Source organism: Oryx dammah, unplaced genomic scaffold (genome assembly GCF_014754425.2).
Source record: "Oryx dammah isolate SB20612 unplaced genomic scaffold, SCBI_Odam_1.1 HiC_scaffold_24, whole genome shotgun sequence".
NCBI lineage: Eukaryota > Metazoa > Chordata > Mammalia > Artiodactyla > Bovidae > Oryx > Oryx dammah.
Window position 1 is genome coordinate 12,388,845 of NW_024070208.1, and position 25,623 is coordinate 12,414,467.

The window sequence follows — 25,623 nt, forward strand, 5'->3', positions numbered from 1 at the left end:
AAGCTAGGCTTCAGCAGTACATAAGAACTGGAGAGCTTCCAGATGTAGAAGCTGGATTAGAAAAGGCAGAGGAACCAGAGATCAAATTGCCAACATTCATTGGATCATGGGGAAAGCAAGAGAGTTCAAAAAAGCATCTACTTCTCCTTCATTGACTATGCCTTTGACATCAGGACCACAGCAAAATATGGAAAATTCTTAAAAAGATGGGAATACTAGACCACTTTACCTGTCTCCTGAGAAACCTGTGTGCAGCTGAAGAAGCAACAGTTAGAACTGGACATGGAATAATGGACTGGTTCAAAATTGAGAAGGGAATATGACAAGGCTGTATATTGTTACTCTCGTTATTTAACTTCTATCTAGAATACATCATATGAAATGTTATGCTAGATGAAGCACAAGTTGGAATCAAGATTGCTGGGAGAAATATCAACAACCTCAGTTAAGCAGATGATACCACTCTAATGGCAGGAAGTGAAGAGGAAGTAAAGAGCCTCTTCATGAGGGTGAAAGAAGAGAGTGAAATTCAACATTCAGAAAACTAAGATCATGGCATCTGGTCCCATCACTTCATGGCAAATAGAAAGGGAAGAAGTTTAGCAGTAACAGATTTTATTTTCCTGGGCTCCAAAATCACTATGGACAGCGACTGCAGCCCTGAAATTAAAAGACTCTTGCTCCTTGGAAGAAATGCTATGACAAACCTAGACAGTTTATTAAAAAGCAGAGACATTACTTTGCCAACAAAGGTCCATCTAGTCAAAGCTGTGGTTTTTCCAGTAGTTGTGTATGGATGTGAGAGTTGGACTATAAAGAAGAGCACCAAAGAATTGATGCTTTTAAACTGTGGTTTTGGAGAAGACTCTTGAGAGTCCCTTGGACTGCAAGGAGATCAAACCAGTCAATCCTAAAGGAAATCAACCCTGAATATTCATTGGAAGGACTGATGCTGAAACTCCAATACTTTGGTCACCAGATGTGAAGAGCTGACTCACTGGAAAAGACCCTGATGCTAGGAAAGATTGAGGGCAAAAGGAGAAGGGGGCGACAGAGGATGAGATGGTTAGATAGCCACTAACTCAATGGACATAAATTTGAGCAAACTGTGGGAAATAGTGAAGGACAGGGGAGCCTGGCGTGCTACAGTTCATGGGGGTCATAAAGATTGGACAGGACTTAGTAACTGAACAACAACAAAAAACCGTTCCTTAGCATTCCAATAAACTCCTTCAAGACCTACCTAAGGCTGTCCTCTGGGAAGATGACATCTTTGACTCCCTCTGAGGCAGAGCTCTCTTTTCTGAACCACCATGCACCATACTTGTGTATGTGTTTGTTACAGTAACACATAGTTGATGATAATTGACATTTAATGAGCACTTCCTATGTGCCATGCAGTGAATCCTTTACATGTTTTAAAGATTTATTCTTGACAACAGCCCGGAAAGGTATGTCTTGTTGTCATCTTCGTTTTATAGATGAATAATTAAAGGCAGAAGATGTTTATTGATTTGCTTAGGATCACCCAGCTACTCGGTAGTGTCACCAGCAGTCGATCACAGTGTTTCTGGCTCCAGAGCTCATGCCTTCTTAACCATTGTATTTACTGTACACCTACCCTTCCATCATTTATTAAGTCTGTACTATATATAAGTACACACTTGAATAGGTACGTGTGTTCATCACTGTGTTGAAAGTACTAGTTTTCTGTATGTATCGTCCATACTATTTGTGACTGCTTTGAGGGCATGTCAGATTCACCTTTGCTACTTGGAGCTTTGCATATGAGTTTCCGTGGTTGAATGGTGAGAGTAAAATATTTTCTCCTGTAATTTGCAAAACATGAGAAATAATATTCAAAATGTTAATGCTAGTGCGCCATTAATTTTGCTTGTTACTTGGCTTTTAATCATGTGCTTCTGCTTCTCCCTAGACCAGTATTAAAGAGGGACAGCTGTTGAAGCAAACCAGTTCCTTCCAAAGGTGGAAAAAGCGATACTTCAAACTTCGAGGTCGTACACTTTATTATGCAAAGGACTCAAAGGTAATTTGAGAGAATGCTGGAGAGCCGTGGATGGTTCTGTAAACTGTCTTTGTCTTGGGGCTTCGTATAGCATTACTGGTCTAATTCAATATAAATATGGTTCATCTTGGACCAGATCACAAGGGGGTCTATTTGAGACAATTTCATGTGATGTCCCCTAAGGACAATCTTATGGCAAGGTTCTAGTTTAGTTTTCTTTCTTTTTCCCTTCCAATTGAGATGAACAGTTAAATGTAACTTTATTAGATATAGTAAAGTCTAGAGTTGAATTCCCCCCTTTCTTGCTAATTTTTACCTTATAAATCTTTTCCTGAACATGAGAGAGGATTTGCTATAGTTGCTAAGAATTCATACTCTGATTTTAGACAAGAGTTCATATCCCAGTTCTAACATATTCCAGTGGAGTGGCAGTGAGCAGCATATAATAATAAATATTGTTATTATTTAAATAATGAAAATGAAGTGCTCATGTAATACCAAGCTCAAAGCAATCATTCAGTTAGTCTAGCAGTTAGAAATAAAAATCATAGTGAAATAAAATCGAGGCTTAAATAATTTTTATAAAATAATTGAATGAAATAAGAATAAAAATGATAATGATGAGATTCCACTTAAAACTGATACTTTCCTCTTCCTTCAAAAATAAAATTAAGATGGGCGCCCTCAGTAGACACTGGAGCCGCACCCAAGTGGCCCCCTGCCCTGTCAGGCCTGGCAGACAGCTTTGGCCTTCACTCATGTTGCCTCAGAGTGTCTCCTGCTGCAGGGGTCATCCACACACATCAGAGCAATCTATCACAGTTGCAGCTGAGCCTTTCAGGCAGCCACACTGGGGTCCAACCCTGCATACAAGCACATCCTCAGAAAGTACTGCCAGGCTGCATCAGGAATGCAGATGCTGCCCACCAAGGGGACAGGCCTTGAGCATCTGACCCTAGTAACCGAAGGAGACCACGTTACGGGGACCAGCCATGCTACACAGAGCCACTCTCTCAAGACCAGGAGGCGGAGCTGGTCTACCCAATATGTAGGGGAAAACCCAAAGTTAGACAAAATGAAGAAACAAAGGAATATGTTCCAAACAAAATAAGACAAACACTCAGAAACAGACCGAATGAAATGGAGATAAGCAACCTTCCAGATAAGTTGCTCAAAGTAATGGTCATAAAGATAACTCACTGAACTCAGTAGAATAGAAAAGTGAGAATTTCAACAGAGACAGAAAATATTTAAAAAAAAATCAGAACTGAAGAATACAATAACGGAAATGAAAAATACATTAGAGGAAACCAGCAGCATATTAGATAATTCAGAAGAAAGGACCAGTGATCTAGAAGATAAATTAGTGGAATTCACCCAATCGGAACAGCAAAAAGAAAAAAGAACCAAAAAATGGAACTAGCTTAGGGGACCTCTTGGGTGACATCAAGTGTGCTAAGATTCACCTTATTAGAGGTGTGCTAAGATTCACATTATTGGAGTCCCGGAGGGGAAGAGAGTGAAAAGGACAGAAAACCCGTTTGAAGAAATAATGGCTGAAAAATTTTCCTACCCCAAGGCCTAGCACCACCTGGGAAGCCCCACCCTAAGGCCAGTGGTTTTCCATATTGATTTGCTGTCTGAATGATCTATCTGCTGATGTAGAGGGTGTTAAAGTCGCCTGCTATTGCTGTATGTCAGTTTTCTCCCATTGTGTCTGTTAGTATTTGCTTTATGGATCCAGGTGCTCCTGTGTTGGGTGTATATGTATTAACTAGCATCACATTTTCTTGTGGGATTGATCCCTTTGTCATTAGGTAACGCCTCTCTTTGTCTCCTGTTGCAGTCTTTGTTTTAAAATCATTTTGTCTGGTATAAGTGTTGCTATCCCATATTTCTTTTCGTTTATGCTTGTGTGGAATAGCTTTTCCATCTGCTCGCTTCCGGTCCGTGTGTGATTTTAGATCTAAAGTGAGTCTCTTGCAGACAACATATGTATGGGTCTTGTGTTTGTATCTGTTCAGCTACCGTGTGTCTTCTGATTGGAGCATTCAGTCCATTTACATTTGAAGTGATGATTGATAGGTACGTGCTTCCTGCCATCCTGTTAACTGTTTGCTGCTTGTCTTTGTTCTCTGCTCCTTTCTTTCGCTTTCTTCCCTTGTGATTCCGTGACTTTCTCTAGTATTATGTTTATATTCCTTTCTTTTTTATTATTTGTGTATCATTTTCTCCAACATCCTGCAGAAAAACCCGAAAGAGCTTTTTGACCAACCCCATGTTATCAGATTTTGGTTTGTGGTTACTGCTTATATCTCAACCTCTGTATATTGCAGTCTATTTTAAGTTGATAGTTGCTCAAGTTTGAACATGTTCTAAAAGCACTCCATTTTTACTTCGCTCAACATTTTATGTTTTTGATGTTAATTTACTTTGTGTATTCCTTAATTATTGTAGATATATATGATTTTACTGGTTTTGTCTTTTAACCTTCACGTGTGTCCTGCATTGGCAGGTGGCTTTTTTTTTAACACTAGCGCCCCCTGGAAAGCACTCAGACCTTTGATCTGTTACTTTTACTACATTTTTGCCTTTATTGGTGAGATGTTTTCTTTCATAATTTTCATATCTCTAGTTATTTTTCTTTTCTGTTTAAATTCCTTCAACATTTCTTGTGAGACTGGTTTAGTGGTGATGAACCACAGTGTAGACAAGCTGTTGCTTGCTTGGGAAACTGTCTCTCAATTCTGATTAATGATTTTGCTGGGTACAGTATTCTTGGTCAAGTCTCCTCCTTTCAATGCTTTGAATATATCATGCCACTCCCTTCTGTTAAAGTTTTTGCTGAAATGTCAGCTGACAGTGTTACGGAGCTTCCATGTATGTAACTACTTGTTTTTCTCTAGTTGCTTTTAAGATTCTCTCTTTAGTGTAACATTTTAGCATTTTAATTATAATGTGTCTTGGTGTGGGTCTCATTGGGTTCACTTTGTTTGAGTCTCTCTGTACTTCCTGGCCCTGGATACCTGTATCCTTCACCAGGTTAGGAAAGTTTTCAGCCATGCAAATAGAAATGAAAAGAAATACAGGATAACAATCTTGCCATTTGCAAAAACATGGATGAATATAGAAGGTATTATGCTAAGTGAAATAAATTAGACAGAGAAAGACAAATACCGTATAATTTCAATTATATGTGGAATCTGTAAATTATATATGGAATCTAAAAAACAAATGAACAAACCAACCCAAACAGAGAGACTTACAGATACAGAGAACACATGGGTGGTTGTCAGAAGGGAGGGATATGTGAGGTTGGGTGAAGTAGGTGAAGAGGATTGAGAGATCCGGACTTTCAGTTATAAAAATAAATGTCATGTGAATTTAATATACAGGTAAAGGAATATAATTAATAATATTGTAATAATTTTATATGATGACAAATGGTTACTTAGGTAATCGTTTGATGATGTATTTGATTGTCAAATTATTATGTTGTACTCTTCAAACTAACATAATAATGTATGTCGACTATACTTCAATTTAAAAATAGTAAGATTTATTGTTACTATACCAGTAAGATAATTGATAATTTTTATATTAAAAATATGTTTGTGATATAATAATTAGTATCATTATACTCCAGGAGGTAAAAAAATAAATAAGCAAAGAAACCTAATTCTTAGCTTATGCAGCTATGGAAATAATAGCAAAATGAAATAATCTTATTTTAAAAGCCATTATGTTCACAGTTAAACCCTGATCTGGCTCCATCCTGACCCCGCGTATTTATTTCCAGGCAACACTGACCATTTGATCGCCTACAGCCCCGCCCCATATTTTCCATCTCCAGGATGATTTTCCCTCTGTCTCCACTTGAAGAAATTCCCTGTTTTCTTTAAGATGCCTCTAAAATTGTCTTTATTCCAGTACACACAAGAGAAAGTGTTTGTTTTCTGCTGGAGAAATTACCTATGACCTTCCATAGAATTTTGCGTATTTCCTCTTCCACATTTAATGGTCTGCCTTACTTAAAACTAGTGTGTCTCTTTCAGTTCCCATGCCAGATTATAAATTCTTTCTAGTGAGGGAACAAGTCTTCTGGTCAGATTGGTTGGCTTGAAGTAGAGTTGCATTACACCCTGGCGATCTTGGGGAGTGATGGAAACTGAAATTAGATAAGGGAGCCCTTTTTTCTGTAGTTCTAGAGGAGCAGTGTTATACCGACCTCGCTGGAAGTACACTGAAGGACTGTGAACGAGGCCCAGCTGACTGAAAGTAGGAAGGATACATATATTGACTAGAATTTCCTAATCTCTCAATTGTCCATTTTTAAAGATTGTAATTCTATGGAGTTTTTAACCACTGAAACTTTTTTGATTAAAATGCTTTTCAGCCTAAAAAAAAAGTGTTTGAACCTGGCCAAAAAAAGAAAAGAATATAAATAAAAATTCTAAGAGTATATAAAGAAAGTCATCTTATGTTTGCAGAGCATATGCACCGTCTCATTAGAACACATTTACAGATGTGGACAGCAACATTCAGAAAGTTCGGTAACTGGCCGTGACCTGAGCCAGGACTAGTTCTTCTCATGATGGGGTGTGTGAGTAGGTGTGCATATCACACACTTAGTAGGTTCCCCATAAACGATGCTTCTGGAGAGCACAGGGCGTTTAGCAATGAGACTGTGTACCAGGGGCTTCTCTAAAGTCCCGTACAGTTTGAAATTTATGTGTTTATTGAACTTTATGGTTTTACTCACAAAGTATCACTAACTTAAGTTTTTCATCATTTTTTATTTCTAATTCCTGATATATCTTCATGGTCATGACCTGATGGTAAAAAAAAAAAAAAAATACTGAGGATCACTGAGTTAGGTTTTCAAATAATATGTTTGTGTTCTTTTTCATTAACAGTCTCTGATATTTGATGAAGTTGACCTCTCAGATGCCAGTGTAGCTGAAGCAAGCACCAAAAATGCTAACAACAGCTTCACGGTATGGTTCTATTCTGCTAACTCCCTCCTCGAACATTATAGAAAAACCTTCCCAAAGCTTATACTGAATGCCCTCTTCAATTGCCAACTGTGTGCCATATGTGCTGGAGCTCTTCCCAACACAATAACCTTGATTAGTACCCTGTAGATTCTAATACCCCAAACCATTCATGATTGTTTGGGTCAATAAACCAATCCATTAAATGTATATTTTAAATATATATGTATATATTTTAGACTTCTTAATTTTAGTGCTTTAAATTTTTCACCCCCTTAAATATAATAGTTCAACTGATTCCACTGTTCTTGAATATTCACAATGTTTGTTTTTTTCCCTTCGTTCTTAAAAATAATATTTTCTCTTTTTCTTCTGCTGTCACTCCAGTTGCTAAAGTTTAGACCTCCATTTCTTCTCATTTAAGTAATTCATTTGGCAGCTACTTAAAGAAGAGTCCTCAGTTCTAGTTAATTTTTTTTTCCAATTGCAAATCATGTTGCTTCAAAGGCCTCATAGGCTCAGGTTGCATCTGTAACTCCATTGTAAAGCCCTATAAACTCCTACCTCTGCGTTCCAGGGTTGCCGATAATTGCTTGCCCATATGCGTCCTACCTGTCCGGCATTTCTTTCTGAGCCGAATGCTTTTTCTGCTCCCTCTGGCTTAAATGATGCCTCCTGCATCTGTAGCTGTTGAAAGTCTACCGATGCTTCAAAGCTTATGTCAGATATCCCGTTCTTTTTGTACTTCTTTGATTACAAAAATACAAATTAAATAGGAATTGAGGATCCACCATGTGCCAGGAACTAATAAACGCAATAAATGAGATTCAGAGATGAAAATACATACATACATACATACATACATATACACCACTCTGCTGAAGATGTGCATAGTATAACTGAGTGAAGCTCATCTCGGATACTTTGTGTAGCTACATCCTTAGGTCCGCTCAGGTGCTCTTTCTGGGTCCTGTCGCCATCCAGGCTCCCAGCCCCAGCCACCACCACAGACAGCAGGGCGTTGTGTTCATGCCCTAGGCTCGCAGGCCAGGGAGGACAGACAGGTGCAGGGCAGTGCCATGATGGAGGTGAGCTCCGGAAGGTAGGGCTGGGGGTGGAGAGGAAGCAAGAGTTCAGATTTAGTTTGACTGATTTATGGGCGTGAGAGATAATTCATGCTGCGAGCCTCCCTCCCCCTCCCCCCTCCCCTGGGACCATTGAGTTTGAGAAGAGAAAGGACAGCCAAGAATAGAATCCTGGGAAAAGCTTAACAACATAAGGTTTGGCCACTAAAGACTGAGAGAGAGCACTCTGAAGTATAGAAGGAACGACAGGAGGCGGTGATGTTACGAAAAGCCAGGGGAAGGGAGTTTTAAGGCGGAAGTCGTCGCACATCAAATGCTGGAGAGAGGTCAAGCCCAAGAAGAAAGGAAAAGCGTCTGTTGAATGTGGAAACAGGGCAGGTCATCCGGTCACGCTGGTGGGAGCAGTGGCAGTGGAGGGTCGTGTGCACGAGGCACACGGAGTCGCCACGTGGAAAGGCAGAGGGAAGCAGCACGGATTCCTGATCCCAAAGCCTGGCTGTTAAAAGGAGCTGGCACAGAGCACCAAGAACTTTCAGGTTCAAAGAGGCAGCTCTGGTTTCGTTGTTGTTGTAGTAGTAGATCTTTTGCTTTGGTTTTTAAAACTGGGTTTTGAGCGTGTCTATACCACCAGAGGACAGAAGTGTTAGATCAAAAAGTCTGAAGCTTCAGGAGAGAGAGGGCGTAATTGATGGAGCGTATTTGCCGAGTAAATGACAGGGGGTGGTACCCAGAACACAGGTTAAGAGGTTGGCCTTTAAAACAGATAGCTGGAGCCTGCGATACAGGGAAACAGTGAAGTGTTAGTCGCTCAGTCATGTCTGACTCTTTGCAGCCCCATGGATGGTAGCCCACCAGCCTCCTCTGTCCATGGAATTCTCCAGCAAAAATACTGAACCTGCTCTACAGCAGAGTTCAGCCTGGCATTCTGTGGTGACCTATGGTGGGGTTTGGGAGGAAGCGCCATGGAAGAGGGGATATATGTATGCATATAGCTGATTCAGCGTTATACAACGTGGTACAGCAGGTATACCCCAATTTAAAAAAAAAAAGAAGAAAAAAAGATAAGCCTTGAATAAGAGACAGAAAGTTTATGGAAGTAAAGGTGTGGGCAGGAAGTTCATATATTTCAAAACCAAACACTACTGTTTTCTCAGTGAATTTGAAGATAAGGATATGTACTATGAGTAAGTTCAGGAGGGTTTGCAAGAGCTACTGTAGAAAATGAGGATTAAAACTGAACAGAGGCTAGTAGAAGATTACTAGGTAGCAGAGAGTGTCTGCCAAAGATTGGAGATTAGGTTTAGAAATGTTCTTAATTCCTAGGCCAACAGAGTTCTCTATAAAATGAGTAAAGAAAAACAGCTAAGTTGGCCCAAGATTGATGACTTCTAGGGTACATTTGAGGGCTTCCCAGGTGGCGCTCGGAGAAGGCGATGGCACCCCACTCCAGTACTCTTCCCTGGAAAATCCCATGGACAGAGGAACCTGGTAGGATGTGGTCCATGGGGTCGCAAAGAGTTGGACACGACTGAGCGACTTCCCTTTCACTTTTCACTTTCATGCATTGGAGAAGGAAATGGCAACCCACTCCAGTGTTCTTGCCTGGAGAATCCCAGGGACGGGGAAGCCTGGTGGGCTGCCGTCTATGGGGTCGCACAGAGTCGGACACGACTGAAGTGACTTAGCAGCAGCAGCAGGTGGCACTAGTGGTAATGAACCCACCTGCTGATGCAGGAAACATAATGAGACTTGGGTTCGATCCCTGAGTTGAGAAGACCCCCTGGAGGAGGGCATGGCAACCCACTCCAGCATTCTTGCCTGGAGAATCCCATGGACAGAGGAGGCTAGCAGGCTACAGTCCATGGGGTCACAGAGTCAGACGTGACTGAGCAACTTAGCATGCACGCAGGGCATATTGGAGAGAAAGATAAAGAGATTGTTGGATTTCAGGGATCAGTAACTCATCCATCTTCCCCCTCTGTGTTCTCAGTTTTTGAGAATAGAGTATAAGGAATAAAGGATGACTTTATTAATGGCTGAACAGGATCCAGTAACCAGTAAATACAGAGCTTCTGATAAGTTGTTGGAGGCTCAAGGGCAAAATGTTGCTTAGTCTTCCTTCCTCTGAAGTGAGGGTGGTGTCGGGTAATTAAGCTATCAGATTAACCACTTGTCTTCCCTGGGGAGTGAACAAAACAAGAGTCTTCTCCCCTCCATGGAGACTCAAAGCGACGGTTGCAGATAAGAGTTTCTCCCTGACCAAGATCTAGTGTTTAATATGAAAGAGGGTTCCAAAATTTAAGATTCGAAAGATAGAGTAACTTCAGGTGAAGACAAGACCTAGGGTGTTGGACTGCGTAAAGGGACTTAGAAAGCCTGGGTTTGGGAGAGGTTATTCAAATTGTCTGTACAACGCTTTCTTGGACCTTCAACCACACGCAGTATCTCCTGTTGTGTCTTTTCCTAGAATTTATCATTTTCTGCCTTTTTTAGTTGAGTACTTATGTTTTCATAACCTCCTTGAGAATAGGGACTGTCACACATTTAAGGTCACAGTTCCTTATCCATAAATATTTGTTGATTTTAACGAATAAAATGTTTATTTGGGGTATGCGAAGACTTTTTTGTTGAATTATTTTCAGGAAATTTCTTGACTCATCCAAATGTTGTTTCTCAAGTTTGTTGAACTAGAAATGCAGAGACTAAAATGTTGGGTGGATTGCTTAGAATTTTATAGCAAGTCAATTCCTTAGAACTTTGCAGGGTATAAAACGGAATAAGAGATATGTTGTCAAGCAGTGGACAATCCTCCCTGTCTTTAAATATTTAAATATTCCACCTTCCTGGGTCACAGTGCCTGCTGGCTGATGCTGTTATTTTGACCAGTTTGTGTCAGAGGTTAATGGTGTAGTTTGGTGAATCCAGCAAATGGTCGAATTCTGCTTCCCTTCAGTCACTCTTCTTGCCTTGAAGTCCCTAAGGATGATATATCGACAAGGGACACACAGTAAATGGAAGATCTATAATTAGCAAATGGAAAGTGGAAACGCTGTGCTTCCCAAAACCCAGTTTTCAAGCTCTCGTAAAATGGGTTCCAGAGGGAGTCTTCTAACTCCTGTGGTTATGAGCAGGCATCGAGGCTGGCTGGGGCCCAGTAGAGGGGCGTTGCAGGGAGTCGGGGGACACAGACCTCCCAAGGAAGGTGTTACGGCATCTGCAGACATCGTGAAGCCCGACCCACATGAGGACTGCTTTAGATAGCCCTGTGCGTTCATCCCCGGGGTGAATAATTGTTTTGCTTTGGAGGTTGTTTAAATTGCCTCAGGTATTGTATTAGTTTTCTTTTGCTTCCTAACAAATTGCCACAAATTTAGTGACTTAAAACAATGCTTATTTATAATCTTACAGTTTCTGTCGGTCTCATAAAATAGCTGGATTCTTCTGCTTCAGGTCTCACGATGTTGAAATAGATAGATATGGTAAATTAAATACACACACACACACACACACACACACACTCTTTAATTACCTTATGTACTTAGTCACTCAGTTGTGTCCAACTCTCTGTGACCCCGTGGACTGTAGCCCACCAGGCTCCTCTGTCTATGGAATTTTCCAGGCAAGAATACGGAAGTGGGTTGCCATTTCCTCCTCCAGGGGATCTTCCCAACCCAGGGATCAAACCCACATCTCTTGCGTCTCTTGCACTGGCAGGTGGATTCTTTACCACTAGTGACACCACTTTGCGCTAATTTTTTTTTAAGATTTAAAAAAAAAAGTGAACTGTTTTAAAAGTCTTTATTGAGTTCGTCACAGTATTGCTTCTTTTTTTGTGTTTTGGTTTTTTTGGCCTTGAGGTGTGTGGGATCTTAGCTCTCCAACAAGGGATTGAACCCACATACCCTGCATTGAAAGGCAGCGTCTCAACCACTGGACCACCAGGCAAATCCCACATTGGCCTAATTCTGACCTGTGTTTGAATTTCTGGTTTTACAAGTGTCTTCTGCTTTAGGCAGCAGCAACAACAAAATCTACTAACGCTGAACAGTTGTCAGTGATGTGATTGGGGAACAGAAAAGACCAATTCCTGGCAGCCTTATTGGCATTTTATGAGTCCTTAGGTTAACATTCACAGTTAATTTGCCGTCTAAGTCCTACCACGACGTCTTCTCTGACTATGGGATCACTAAAACTTGCTTAATTTTTTGGTCTATTTTTAGTTGTTCATTTTCTTTATTTTATTGAACATTTGCATAGCGTTCTGGGGTTTTATTTTCACTTTAACCTTTTTATCCCTAACACTTCTGTGCTGTGTTTGATTGTGTTCCTCTGATACTAGACTGGAGGGCACTTACTTCCCTTTGGTCCCACTGGGCCTCCCACAAGGGGCTGCAGTTCTCCTGATAGTTAACCCAGAGCGCTTTCCTGCCGTGTGGGCTTCTGTCCGGCTGGTCAGTCTTTTCTGTTGCTTCTCACATCCACTGCTCTCTTCATCTCTTTCTCACTAATCATGGCATTTACAAACCCAGCTTCTATTGATTTACTGTTGAACCATAATTGCTTTACAATGTTACATTAGTTTCTGCTATACAACTAAGTGAATCAGCTGTAAGTATACATATACCAGGAGAAGGCAGTGGCACCCCACTCCAGTACCCTTGCCTGGAAAATCCCATGGACGGAGGAGCCTGGTAGGCTGCCGTCTATGGGGTCGCACAGAGTCGGACATGACTGAAACGACTTAGCAGCGTACACACACCAGGGCTTCCCCGGTGGCATTAGTGGTAAAGAACCCCCCTGTCAGTGCAGGAGACCTAAGAGACACAGCTTTGATCCCTGTGTGGGGAATATCCCCCAGAAGAGGAAATGGCAACCCACTCTAGTATTCTTGCCTGGAGAATCACATGGACAGAGGAACTTGGCAGGCTGCAGTCCCTGAGGTCGCAAAGAGTCAGACTCAACTGAAGAGACTTAGCACATACATATATCCCCTAGGTATAAATATATCCCTTCCCTCTTGAGCCTCCCTCCTATGCTCCCACCCCTTTAGGTCATCAAAGCACTGAGCTGAGTTCCTTGTGCTATACCGCAGCTTCCCACTAGCTATCTATTTCACACATGGTAGTGAATGAAAGTCAGCGCTACTCTTCCAATTCATCCCTCCCTCCCTGCCCCCTCTGTGTCCACACATCCATTCTCTACATCTGCAGCTCTTCCTGGAACTAGGTGCTTTTTCCAGTTGCAGTGCTTAGACTCTGAAGTCAAACAGTCAGTGTTTGGGTTGGGGCTCGGCCATGTCTACTTAGGTGACCTCGGACTAATTAGTTAACTGCTCTAAATCCTTAAGTGCTCAGTGTCCTTACCTTTGAAAGTGAAAAGTGAATGTGTTAGTCTCTCAGTCATGTCTGACTCTTTTTGACCCCATTGACTGTAGGCTGCCAGGCTTCTCCATCCATGGAATCCCCCAGGCAAGGGTTTGGCGTGGGTAACCATTCCCTTCTCCAGGGGATCTTCCTGGTCCAGGGATCGAACTCTGGTCTCCAGCATTGCAGGCAGATTCTTTACTGTCTGAACCACAAGTCCTACATATTGGTGACTACTGTTTATCATTCCCTTGAACTTAATTATCCCTTGATTCCCTTCACAAGTGTCAGTATTGCCAACTTTTAAAAGTTTGGGAATTTTGAAAGAGAATATGGACAAACTTTATCTTGAGAAAACATTCCATCCTGCCTGTCTCTCAGAGATGTGAAGATTTATTTCCACTCTTATCTCATATTATATTATTAGGCAAAGGGACCATTTTGTAATGAATGAAAATACAGTTGTTCCTTGTTGGTTAAATGTTCTTTGCTAAAGAAAAGCTTTTTAATGATTTGAAAGCCATCACAGTGGTGTGGTATACATCAGGCTTTCAAAGTGTACTATTCAAATGACTGTTTTCTTTAAATTTTAATGAAGTTTAGGCTAAACCTTCAACAAAGGAGTCGTCATTTTTAAAGAAATGATTGTGTTGACGTTGGTGAAGTTTCTTATGGAAGTTTGTAAAGAAAGCTTTTAAGAAAAAAAACAACAACAAGAAAGAGGTACAGAGGTAATTTAGTTAACTACCCTTGGCATTTTTAGTGAGTGATCTCCAAATGTGTTTCTAATCCCCCGGCTATTTCACATCCATGCCGGCTCACTCAGTTGTATGGAAGCAGATGCCATGTGGCAGCACTTGTTTTTGGAACTAAATGAGCACTGGAACAAAGAGTCCTTTTAGGGCTGGGTCACTTGCCATGGTCATGTAAACATGATCCAAAGTTGATTAGCATTAGATTATGAGTCTTCTGATGAGGTTTTTAAAAGAAGGCGTAAAAGCAAACCAATAGAGAGAATACTCATAAGGGCACATGAAGTGCTGAAAACGATGCTCTATAGTCCCGTCAAAATAAGCAGGCTGAGTTTTAATGGAAGGGAAGATGTTTTTAAGAACTTATTTCTTTCATGTTTACTTTCTGTTTATCCTGTTTTCCCCTTAGCTTTCTCTCTGTTAATGTAATTCACTTCATCTCTCTTAAGAGAGATGTCACATCCTTTGAACTTAAGGAAGTGTCAGTTTACTTTTATCTATTAACAACACACTCTTTAGTTAGATGGAAATAGCAAAAAGTTATTTTCTTTTTGTCATTTTTGAACGCCCATCACAAAACAGGTATTCAGATAAACAAGTTGACGTACAATCACTTAGAAAAGTAAGTTGCCTACTTTATTAGATAGTATTTAGTTTGCTGCATGGGGCTTCCCTGGTGGCTCAGATGGCAAAGAATCTGCCTGCAATGAAGGAGACTCGGGTTCGATCCTGGAGTTGGAAAGACCCCCTGGAGAAGGGAAAGACTACCCAGTCCAGTATTCTGACCTAGAGCATCCCATGGACAGAGAAGCCTGGTGGGCTACAATCCAAGAAGTCACAAAGAGTCAGACACGACTGAGCGAGTAACACGTTCACTCTTTGCAGTCTGCTGTGTACCTCTTATAACTGTTTTATAAGATCCCTGATCTCATCACTCATTCAGTTTTGTATACCAGTCCTATAATTGGGCTTCCCTGGTGGTGCAGAGGTTAAAGCATCTGCCTGCAATGTGGGAGACCTGGGTTCGATCCCTGGGTCAGGAAGATACCCTGGAGAAGGAAATGGCAACCCACTCCAGTACTCTTGCCTGGAGAATCCCATGGACGGAGGAGCTTGGTGGGTTACAGTCCACGGGTCGCAAAGAGTCGGACATGACTGAGCGACTTCACTTTCACCTGTAATGTAGGTTCTAGTATGCTTCCCGTTTTACAGTGAGAAATCTGAGACAGAGAAGTTAACATCTAACGTATCTGGGTTCTAAGGCCTTGATTTGTGCTTCTTTTTTGGCCGTGCTGCCTCTCTGTTGCGTGGGCAGGCTGCTCTAACTGCGATGGGCAGACTTAGTTGCCCCTTGGCATGTGGGTCACCTGACATACCCTTCTCCTTCCCAGCCTGGGAAGGTGGATTCTTATCCACTGAACCCTCGGGAAGTCCCTTGATCTGTACTCTTGATGCTCTGCTCTTCTGTCTTTCTCTCATAGAGTTTTAAACGAGTATGATTCAGATGGTGTTCCTGTGATTGGTTTTCACATGTTCAACTGTGTTTTCTTTTCCAAGTCAGTCGTAGAACCTTAGTGTTACTCAATGTGCAGTAGGCGCTTGTTGGTTCTACCACAAATTTAGAGCACTACCTATTATTGTGAGGGCTGCACTTTAAATAGAAAGGTTGATAACAAGGCAGGTAACTCATATTATAAAAAGCTAATATTTTTTTAAAAAGGTCTGGGAATCATGGGATTGTTTGACATTAATGGGCACTTTTTATTTTAAAGATTTGGAAAATGTGATGCCTGTTTAGTATTTGAAGGATTATTATGTATAAGAGGGCTTCCCAGGTGGCTCAGTGGTAAAGAAGCCATCTGCCAATGCAGGTGATGTGGGTTTGATCCCTGGGTTGGGAAGATTCCCTGGAGTAGGAAGAACGGCAGCCCACTCCAGTATTTTTGCCTGGGAAATCCCATGGACAGAGGAACCTGGCGGGCTACACAGTCCATAGGGTCTCAAAGAGTTGTACAGGACTGAGCATCTGAGCACACATTTATGTATAAGAAACAGTTGACAGGTTTGGTGTACAGGAGAGAGATCCTGTATTCATGGAGGGACAATGTCAGCTCTACACAAGGAGAGAACTTTCTGTGTCATCTGATAGAACAGGCCTCTTGTGAGGTAATGGCTCTGCACATTACTAGTCATTTGCTTCCATGTGATCTGGAAGGGGCCTTCAAGAAGAGAGTTCTCAGAGCAGACTCAGGTTCAGAGAGCTGAAGTGACTTTCTCAAGGTTGGATGACATAGCTGTGCACAGCTGGTATAGAATTCAGGGCTCTCAACCCTCAGGGTTTGTTGAGAGTAAGCAGGGGGCAAGGGCTATAGAGATGGCTGGACTTCATGCTGGACAGTTTGCATACTCTGTCTCATTGCACACAGCAAGAGCTAAGGGACCTTCCTCAAGATTGCTGTTGAGACTATTTAGTGGTGTGTGTATGTGGGTAGGAGCTAAGGAATGGTGGAGCCTGAGATTTCCTAAGGCGCAAAGACTGCCTTCTTCCACCACTGAATCCCCAAGGCTAACATGGGGCCAGACACAGAAGGGAAAGACAAATATTTGTCGAATGAATGAAAGAATATGTCTTGTTGAAGGAGTCAGTGATATTTGTAGACTCTAGTTTTTTGAAAGGTGTTATTTCAAGTTTTAGCCTAGAGAGCACCGTTTCCTAATCTCCCCCCATGGTGTGGGATTATAATATACCCATAAATATGTATACCCTTCTTTGACATCTATACATTATGACTCAGACTACTTTTATACCAACAATAAGCCTTACAAACATGATTCTCACCGATGTTGATCATTGCAGTATTTCCACATAATTACTAGATACCTGAAAGTAATGTTGATGAAAATATTTTAATGTCTATGTTGGTGAAAATATTTTCTTGTACTCTAAAGTGATACCACGGGCTTCCCTTGTAGCTCAGTCGGGAAAGAATCTGCCTGCAGTGCAGGAGGCCTGGGTTCAATTCCTGGGTCGGGAAGATCCCCTGGAGAAGGAAATGGCAACCCACTCCAGTATCCTTGCCTGGAAAATCTCATGGACAGAGGAGCCTGGCGGGCTACAGTCCATAGGGTCACAAGAGTCAGACACAACTGAGTGACTAAACTACCACCACCACCAAAGTGATACCACACTAATGCAATTGGAGCGGCTATTGTTTTGCTTTTAAAATTGATTTATATACAGTTTAGGTTAGGCTTTTTATTATGATTCTGATGATTTTTACATTTTGTGAAATTTGTATTTGTTTTTCTATAAAAGACACCAGGCCTTTAGAAATGAAATAGCATTATTTCTGTGGGTGTGCCATGTTAATCTTTTCATTGGGTGATATATCTTTTCCAAGAGTATAACACAAATACTTTTTCACAGTTTCATGAGCTCCCTTAAGCCACAGTCCTAGGAGGTAAGAAAACATTGGTCCTTTTGTAGCTAGACTAAAATGTTTGGAAATATGGTGTGGGTGGGAGAACTGTACCTTTGTCTCCACCTTCGTCAGTACTCTTCCATGAACCTGTCAGATAGGTTAACTGAGGTCTCCACCTTCACTAGTAACCTTCCATACATCTTTTAAATGGACTTTCTGAAGTAAACCATTGAGCATGTCCTTGAGTATCCTGGCAGCCCAGGAGCTCTGGGAACCTGGGCTTGGTTGCATAATCAGACCATGGGTGTCCAGATCAGTTTCACAAGAGAACCTGTTGTTGTGTGAATAGACACCACTAAAAGGCTGGGCAGGTTCTCTCGTCATTGAGAGAACTGTGTGCCTGGAGATCTGGGTAGGGTACCGTGTTCATTTGCTGTGCCTGGCATTACCACCTGCTCTTTGCTCAGCGCTGATCCACGACTCAGGAGGAACATGGTGCTCGGGACCGGGAGTCTGTAACCTGCACCACAGGCCACATTCCCCCCTGATTCTCCATTTTCGGAACTGCCCATAGACATTCATTCATTCATGTAGCAAATAGTTATCCAAAGCTTAGGGGCTTCCCTGGTGGCTGAGACGGTAAAGAATCTGCCTTCAGTGCAGGAGAGCTGGGTTTGATCCCCAGGTCAGGAAGATCCCTTGGAGAAGGGAATGGCAACCTACTCCATTCTCCATGTCTGGAGAATTCCATGGACAGAGGAGCCTGGCAGGCTACAGTCCATGGGGTTGTAAAGAGTCAGACACGACTGAGCGACTGACCCTATCAAAGAAGCTTACTGTATGTATCAGACACTGCTAGATTCTGGAAATATATAGTGGCAAGTAAAAGGAACTGGCCACTGATACTATATTTTGAAAAAGTTTAAAAGCCTCCAGGAATAGGTCCCTATCTTTGAAGTATGTGGCCTTGGAATAGGGTTCTTGAGATATGAAAAACAATGAATTGCCTCCCAGCTAGTCCAGAAACTATGCCATCACAAGAGTTCAAGTGATAGGAAAGAGAAGGATTAAACAAACTCTTAAACCTTGAGGGCCAGGCCATTCAGGATTCCATAGACAAAAATCCTCTGGCACAGCTTCTCCTGCTTTTCTGTGCAAACGTGTGCCCTGTACCAGTATTTCTGTGACCACAATATGGTGACCAGCTAGAACTGCTTATTCCTGTCCCTAAACACCAGTGTTTCGTGAAACCTGTTCCCTGGGAAGACTTAGCCTCAGGGACCACGGGGATGGCCAGTGGAAGACGTCCATCCTAATGGGAGGCCTGGCCTGTGTCTTGGATGGTTGATCTTCATGGTGTCCCTGCTGCACTGAAGTTGCCAGTGAATGGCCACAGTGCTACACAGCCTCCCATTCTTGGGCTTGTTGTAAATCTGCATTTCAGTGATACGTTCCACATATGAGGTCTTTCCTAGGTTCCAGCTAGCTGGTAGTTAGCTGATGCTGTCTCTCTCACTGTGATCTTGGGAGCAGCAGCTGTAGCTGCATGGACTTGAACTTCTACATCGCATCTTCTCTCTGGAGAGATGCTGCGTGAAGACTGGCGAGGGTTGCCCAAGGTCTGAAAGAGCAGCCCCAGGCCCACCAGCCATCCAGCTCCACAGAGGCTTCGAAGGTGTCAGACCACACAGGAGACGCATTCACACTGCCAGCCTGGCCGCTCCACCGAGGCTCTTTTTGGAGAAGGGCTGTGGGGTTTATTTGGACTTCAGTGGACTTGACGTGGCTGAAGGCTCTTTAGTTCCATGCTCATTTAGATTAGCCCTGTCTTCTGACCTCCATTTGTGGTGCAGAATGGAGCCTTGAACCCTGTAAGAGACCAGATCCTGTCTCACAGAGGTACTGAAATAGAGGCCTAATATGGGGAAATGAATTATCAGCAATAAAAATGTTTAAAACAAAAAGACCCAAACCATCATCAGTGTCTGGATCAAGCTTGCTCCTTGGGAAGAAAAGCTATGACAAGCCTAGATAGCAAATTAAAAAGCAGAGACATCACTTTGCCAACAAAGGTCCCTCTAGTCAAAGCTATGGTTTCTCTAGTAGTCATGTACAGATGTGAGAGTTGAGCCATAAAGAAGGCTGAGTGCCAAAGAATTGATGCTTTCGAATTGTGGTGTTAGAGTTCCTTGGACAGTGAGGAGATCCAACCAGTCATTCCTAAAGGAAATCAATCCTGAATATTCATTGGAAGGACTGAAGCTAAAGCTCTAGTACTTTGGCCACCTGATGTGAAGAGCTGACTCATTGGAAAAGACCCTGATGGTTGGGAAAGATTGAAGGCAGGAGGAGAAGGGGATGACAGAGGATGAGATGATTGGATGGCATCACTGACTCTATGGACATGAGTTTGAGCAAGCTCCAGGAGATGGTGAAGGACAGGGAAGCCTGGCATACTGCAGTCCATGGGGTCTCAAAGTGTGGACACGACTTAGCAATTGAACGATGACAACAATCAGTTAAAGGTATCCTGTTATCCTGTGGTCTTCTGACTGAAGCAGCAGAATTGTGAAGCGTTCAATGTCTTGGAAGTTCTGTCCTCGCCAGCCAAGCAGAGTCTTTCTAAGGAGTCTGATGTTCCATATCTCCCAGGAAGTCAGAATCTTTGGCACCCTAATTTCTTAAAAAGAAATTAGAGATAGTTAAAAGCCACGGTGCTCAAACATTCCAGAAAATTCCAGAGATGTTTGCTGTCTTGTTCCTTATGAGTGATTCAAGCCTCCTGCAGCCTTAAATCACTCTGACAAAGCCCAAGTGATGTGCACTCAAAACGGGGTGCTTTGTCCACGACTCCTGGCCTTGTTGATGTCTCTGGAATCTGGCCTTGCATTCAGCCTGAAATGCTCTAAAAATTAAACATATCATTATGCTTTTCAGATTTTGGCTCCATTAGACAATTTAAAATGTCAACTGCTTATTTTTTTAAATATTAAACTAATTTTAAGTTTACCTTGAACATTAATGAAATATTAAAACTTCCAGGTGGCTCTAGTGGTAAAGAGCCCGCCTGCCAACGCGGGAGATGTAAGAGACACAGATTTGATCCCTGGGTCGGGAAGATCCCCTGGAGAAGGAAATGGCAACCTGCTCCCAGTATGCTTGCCTGGAGAGTCCCATGGACAGAGGAGCCTGATATGGGCTACAGTCCGTAGGATTGCAAAGAGTACAGACATGGCTGAGTAACTGAGCGCACACAGGAAAGCCTCTTTGTTATTCTACAAGTTTTAAACATTTAAGCTGTTTATAATATAGGTAAGAAAAATAAGTGATTATTCATTTCCAAAACTTCTTTGGTCTGTTTGGTAACCCACAATAAGGAGTCATGAGCTCACAGCAGGTACTTTTTAGTTTATAGCTTGCTTCATTATCTCATTTAACCCAGGAAGTAGTTCTTCCCGTCAGTGCATGAAGAGGTGAAGTTCAGAGAACTTAATTTTGTACATTTATATAGTTAATGGGTAGGATAATTAATATTTAAAGTCTGTGATTTTTCCATGAGGATGAATAGCATATTACAATTTTATGCGTGCAAGTGCAGTAATCAGCATTTTAAATAGGATTTAGTTCTATCCAGACATTCTTAGTGAATCCTCGTTACCTTACACGTGGAGAGAAGGATATGTAAACCAGTGTATCAATGATTAGACTGCTTGCTCATTGTCAATTTTTGTGTAGTCATTAGGTTAATTATCTTTAATGGAAGAAAGAGGATTTTGCAATTTTGATTGCCCTCCGCATCGTGACAGGTCTCCAGTAACAATTTAATTTCCAACAAAAACATTGTTTAAAAAGAGATTTTTTCAGGTCAGTCGTTTATGCCTTAAATATTCTGTAGTCTCTGGACCCAGTGCTTTTAAACTTTGCATGCAGGCGAAGATGGGTTTATACTTACAGAAGACAAATTACAGTCTAGTCAGCAACACATCAGAAGAAAGACTTTCCTATGGACAACAGGCAGATGGAGTGCTAGGCAGTTGGAGATTACTTTCCTGTTTGGTTTTGCTTATTGTTACAGAGAAGTCTAGCTGAGAGCAGATCTGAAGGCTTGTGGATGGTCCTGGCACTTAGGCTGTGTTTGCTGATCAGGGTTTATGAAGGATCAGACAGCTGTATAGGACAGTTTCAGAAGTTTCTTGTAAGCTGCCCCCACTATGGGATTCAAGGCAGAAGATGGTCTTTAAATCTTGGAGAGAAGCAGATTATCATCAAGAAGCTGTTAAACAGAGCTGGCGTCTTAAGAGTGGAAGGTGTGGCCATTAGATAACTCGGCTCTTGACATCAGAGCTTGATTAGACCTCCTTCCAGCAAGAGTGAGTGATACCCTTCCAGTGACAGGACCCTGGACATGACCTAATGATGCTGTCTGTCTGGGTCAGTTGGTAGGCTGCCTAGGCTCTGCGATTGGGATGCTTTTGGACATTTCACTAATGCTTTGTGATAACCTGCGTGTGTATGTGCATGCTAAGTGGCTTCTATCACATCTGAATCTTTGCAGCCCGAATGGACTAAAGCCTGCCAGGATCCTCTGCCCGTGGGATTCTCCAAGCAAGAATACTGGAATGGGTTGCCATTTCCTTCTCCAGGGGGTCTTCCTGAGCCAGGGATTGAACTGGTGTCTCTTACATCTCTTGCATTGCCAGGCACCACCTTGGAAGCCCTTGTAATAAACTAACACAACCCTGTTTAGTATGAGCACCTGATGGTGGGTAGTTAATGTGGTAGTAAGCAGAAGTCATATAGACCTGCTGCTAATATTTCAAGTGGAAAGAGTCACAGTATAGCATGTGTTGTCTGTATGTATGTTCGACGTAGCTCATATTTATGAGGGTTGAGTATTTGGCCTCTGTGGTCTGGCTTCTGCGCAAACCTTGCCCATTTTCTCTCTCAGAATCCCAACATTGATTTTTCATAGTTGCTCAACAGTAGTGTTAGAACTTCCGTGTTTGTTAACCTCATAAAGTGAGAAAGGCTGATGGACAAAGCGGCAAATCCTTCTCCCTTTGCATACCTTTGTAAGAATCCAGGTTGTTTTGTTTTTGTACAGATGAGGCATTGTTCCTCTGACTGTTCTAGGGTTGGGTGGAAGCATGCCCACCAGCAAGGATTGATGTGGCTACTCAAAACAATTGCTGAGGAGCTTCTAAAAAATTTTGACCCCAGGTTTAACACCGTATCATCAAGATACATACTTCCTGGGATAGATTGTAAAGAACATTGTTGCAGGCTTTTAGATTCATCAATGCTTTTACTGCTTACAGCATCTAGAATTAGCAGAGGCAGTGAAATGTTCTGTGTATGTGTGCAAAGACATATGTACAAGGATATTTATTGCACACTGAAATCAGGAAAGATGGGAAACAACCCAAATGTACAAATTAGAGGCTGGTTGAGATGAATGGTGAAATTTGTCACACAGTAGAATGTTATACAATAATGAAAAAGAATGATTCAATGAGCTCTCTCTGTATCAGTATACACCAGGGTATCCTTGGCGGTCCAATGGTTGGGACTCTGCCCTTCAAATGCAGGGGACACAGGTTCAATTCCTAGTTGCAGAATGGGGATCCCACATGCCACGTGGCATAGCCAAGGAAAAAAAAAGAAAAAATTAAATTAAAAAATACACACCAAACTCCCAAATTTTATTCAGTGGGAAAAGCCAGCTGTGGAAAAGCATGTGTGTATAAAATGCCACAGTCTGCGTATGTGCACACATGCATACATTTAAACCCCAAAAGACCACGTATTTGCTGTGTATACAGAGAAGGTCTCTGAAGAGGTACACGGAAGCTTACAAATATTTCCACCAGGAAGGAAACTTATAAATTACTTATTCAAAAAATTTTACATGCTATATGAAAGCCCTTTCTGATAGCCTCATATCAGATGCATTTGACAAGAGTGATGGGTTTAGGGTGTGCATGCTCAGTCACGCAGTTGTGTCTGACTCTGGGACCCCATGGACTGTAACCGCTAGGCCCCTCTGTCCATGGGATTTCCCAGGCAAGAATGCTGGAGAGGGTGGCCATTCCCTTCTCCAGAGGATCTTCCCAACCCAGGGATCAAACCTGAGTCTCTTGCCTCTCCTGAGTTGGCAGGAGGGTTCTTTACCATTGCGCCAGATGGGTTTAGTAGGAAGCCCAAGTTGGACACCGCTAGAGTGCCAAGGAAACCATCATAGTGTGCATATCAAACCATCTGTAGTAGGAGGGAAGGAAGGGATGGATGAGAGATGATGTGGGGGTAAACCAGAGAACAATGCCAAAGGGAGAGGAGAGGGGGAGGAGGAAATGAGCTTAGAACTGTTGAATTTGGGAGGATTGGTATATAAATGATGCTTTTATTGAAGGATAGAAAATAAGACAGGCAGGTTTGTGGGGAGTGAAAAGGAGACTGTGAATTGGACATTGTGAATTTGAAACACAATGGTAAGGTATCCTGGTGATTCTTAGGAGGCTATTGAGAGAGATGCTTTAAAAAACTTAAAATAGCATGAAGTACTTTTGGGGGGCTATCATTTTCATGGCTCTTTTTCTAGCATATTCAGATATCGTCTCTATTCCTTACGTATGATTGTGGTGTAATGGAAATTTTAGATTTTAGAAACGTTTCAGTTTTGTGGTGACCAGTACAAATAAGATAATTACTTTGTTTTGACAGTTTCCATTGCCTATGTGTTCTGTACAAAGCAATTTATGGTTACAAAGCAAAAGAGCGGGTGCCCAGGGAATGAGGCTAATGCATTGTTCCAATCCCTAGTACAGTCTAAAAATATTAAATGAAGGGTAAAACTTTTAATGTGTCCATTAACTAATACTCGCTGCTAATTTTCAGTGGAAGTGTATGTGATGGCCTACATAAATAATTCCTGAAATTGCTGTGACCCTTGTTATTACCATTAATACTGATATTAATGGTTTGTTAATAAACAAAAAACCTTTCAGTTTCCTATGGACAGTGTAATACTTCAAGGACGGTGCTCTGTATGATTATCTTTGTTGTTGTTGTTCAGTTGCTGTGTTGTGTCCAACTCTTTGCAGCCCTGTGGACCGCAGCACGCCAGGCTCCCCTGTCCTTCACTGTTTCCGGGCGTTTGCTCAGATTCATGTCCGTTGAGTTGGTGGACATAAATCTTATCTGTCCAACCATCTCATCCTCTGCTACCCCCTTCTCCTTTTACCTTCAATCTTTCCCAGCACCAGGGTCTTTTCCAATGAGTTGGTTCTTTGAATCAGGTGGCCAAAGTATTGGAGTTTCAGCTTCAACCTCAGTCCTTCCAATGAATATTTAGGGTTGAGTTTCTTTAGGATGTCCTGGTTCTTGTCACTGTTTTGTTGAGTTTCTTTAGGATGTCCTGGTTCTTGTCACTGTTTTGTTCTCCAAAGATAATCTGGTTTGCAGAGATCTGTCTATATTAGTGAATGAAGTTATTATTATTATTTTAGCAGTACCTTTCCGTGCTCATCTTTAAAGAATGTACAAGTATATACAGGATTGAGATATAAATGAAATATCCCTGATTATTTTTTAAGGGGAGAAAAAGGTAGCAGTTTGTATAGGCTTTTCTGTCATTTCTTCTAGGATAATGCCAGTAGATTGTTTGACGTTCCTTCGTTCTCTAGGAGATGGCTGGGAAAGCAGACTGAATTTAGTTTCAAATCCTACATGTACGTCATGACCTTGGGCAGGTTACAAACCTCTTCGGGTCTTAGGTTCCTCAAATGTAAGATGGTTTGCTCCCTTTTGAGCTCTGTGGATGAAATCTGATACAGGATGATATGTGATGTAATATGATATATATGCTGGGCCTCCCAGGTGCCACAGTGGGAAAGAATTTGCCTGCCAGTGCAGGAGATGAGGGTTCGATCCCTGGGTCAGGAAGATCCCCCCGAGGAGGAAACGGTAACTCACTCAAGGATTC

At 42.0% G+C, this 25,623-nt stretch overlaps 1 protein-coding gene across 2 annotated transcripts in view; it reads left to right on the forward strand.

The window, feature by feature from the left end:
* The window catches only part of DGKH (diacylglycerol kinase eta), a 223,850-nt gene that overhangs the window by 85,616 nt on the left and 112,611 nt on the right, over nt 1–25,623 (forward strand). For both annotated transcript variants that reach the window (XM_040267184.1, XM_040267185.1), the window contains exons 2-3: nt 1,937–2,047; nt 6,943–7,023. In XM_040267184.1, coding sequence (XP_040123118.1) covers nt 1,937–2,047; nt 6,943–7,023 — 192 coding nt within the window. The remainder of the gene's footprint in view (nt 1–1,936; nt 2,048–6,942; nt 7,024–25,623) is intronic.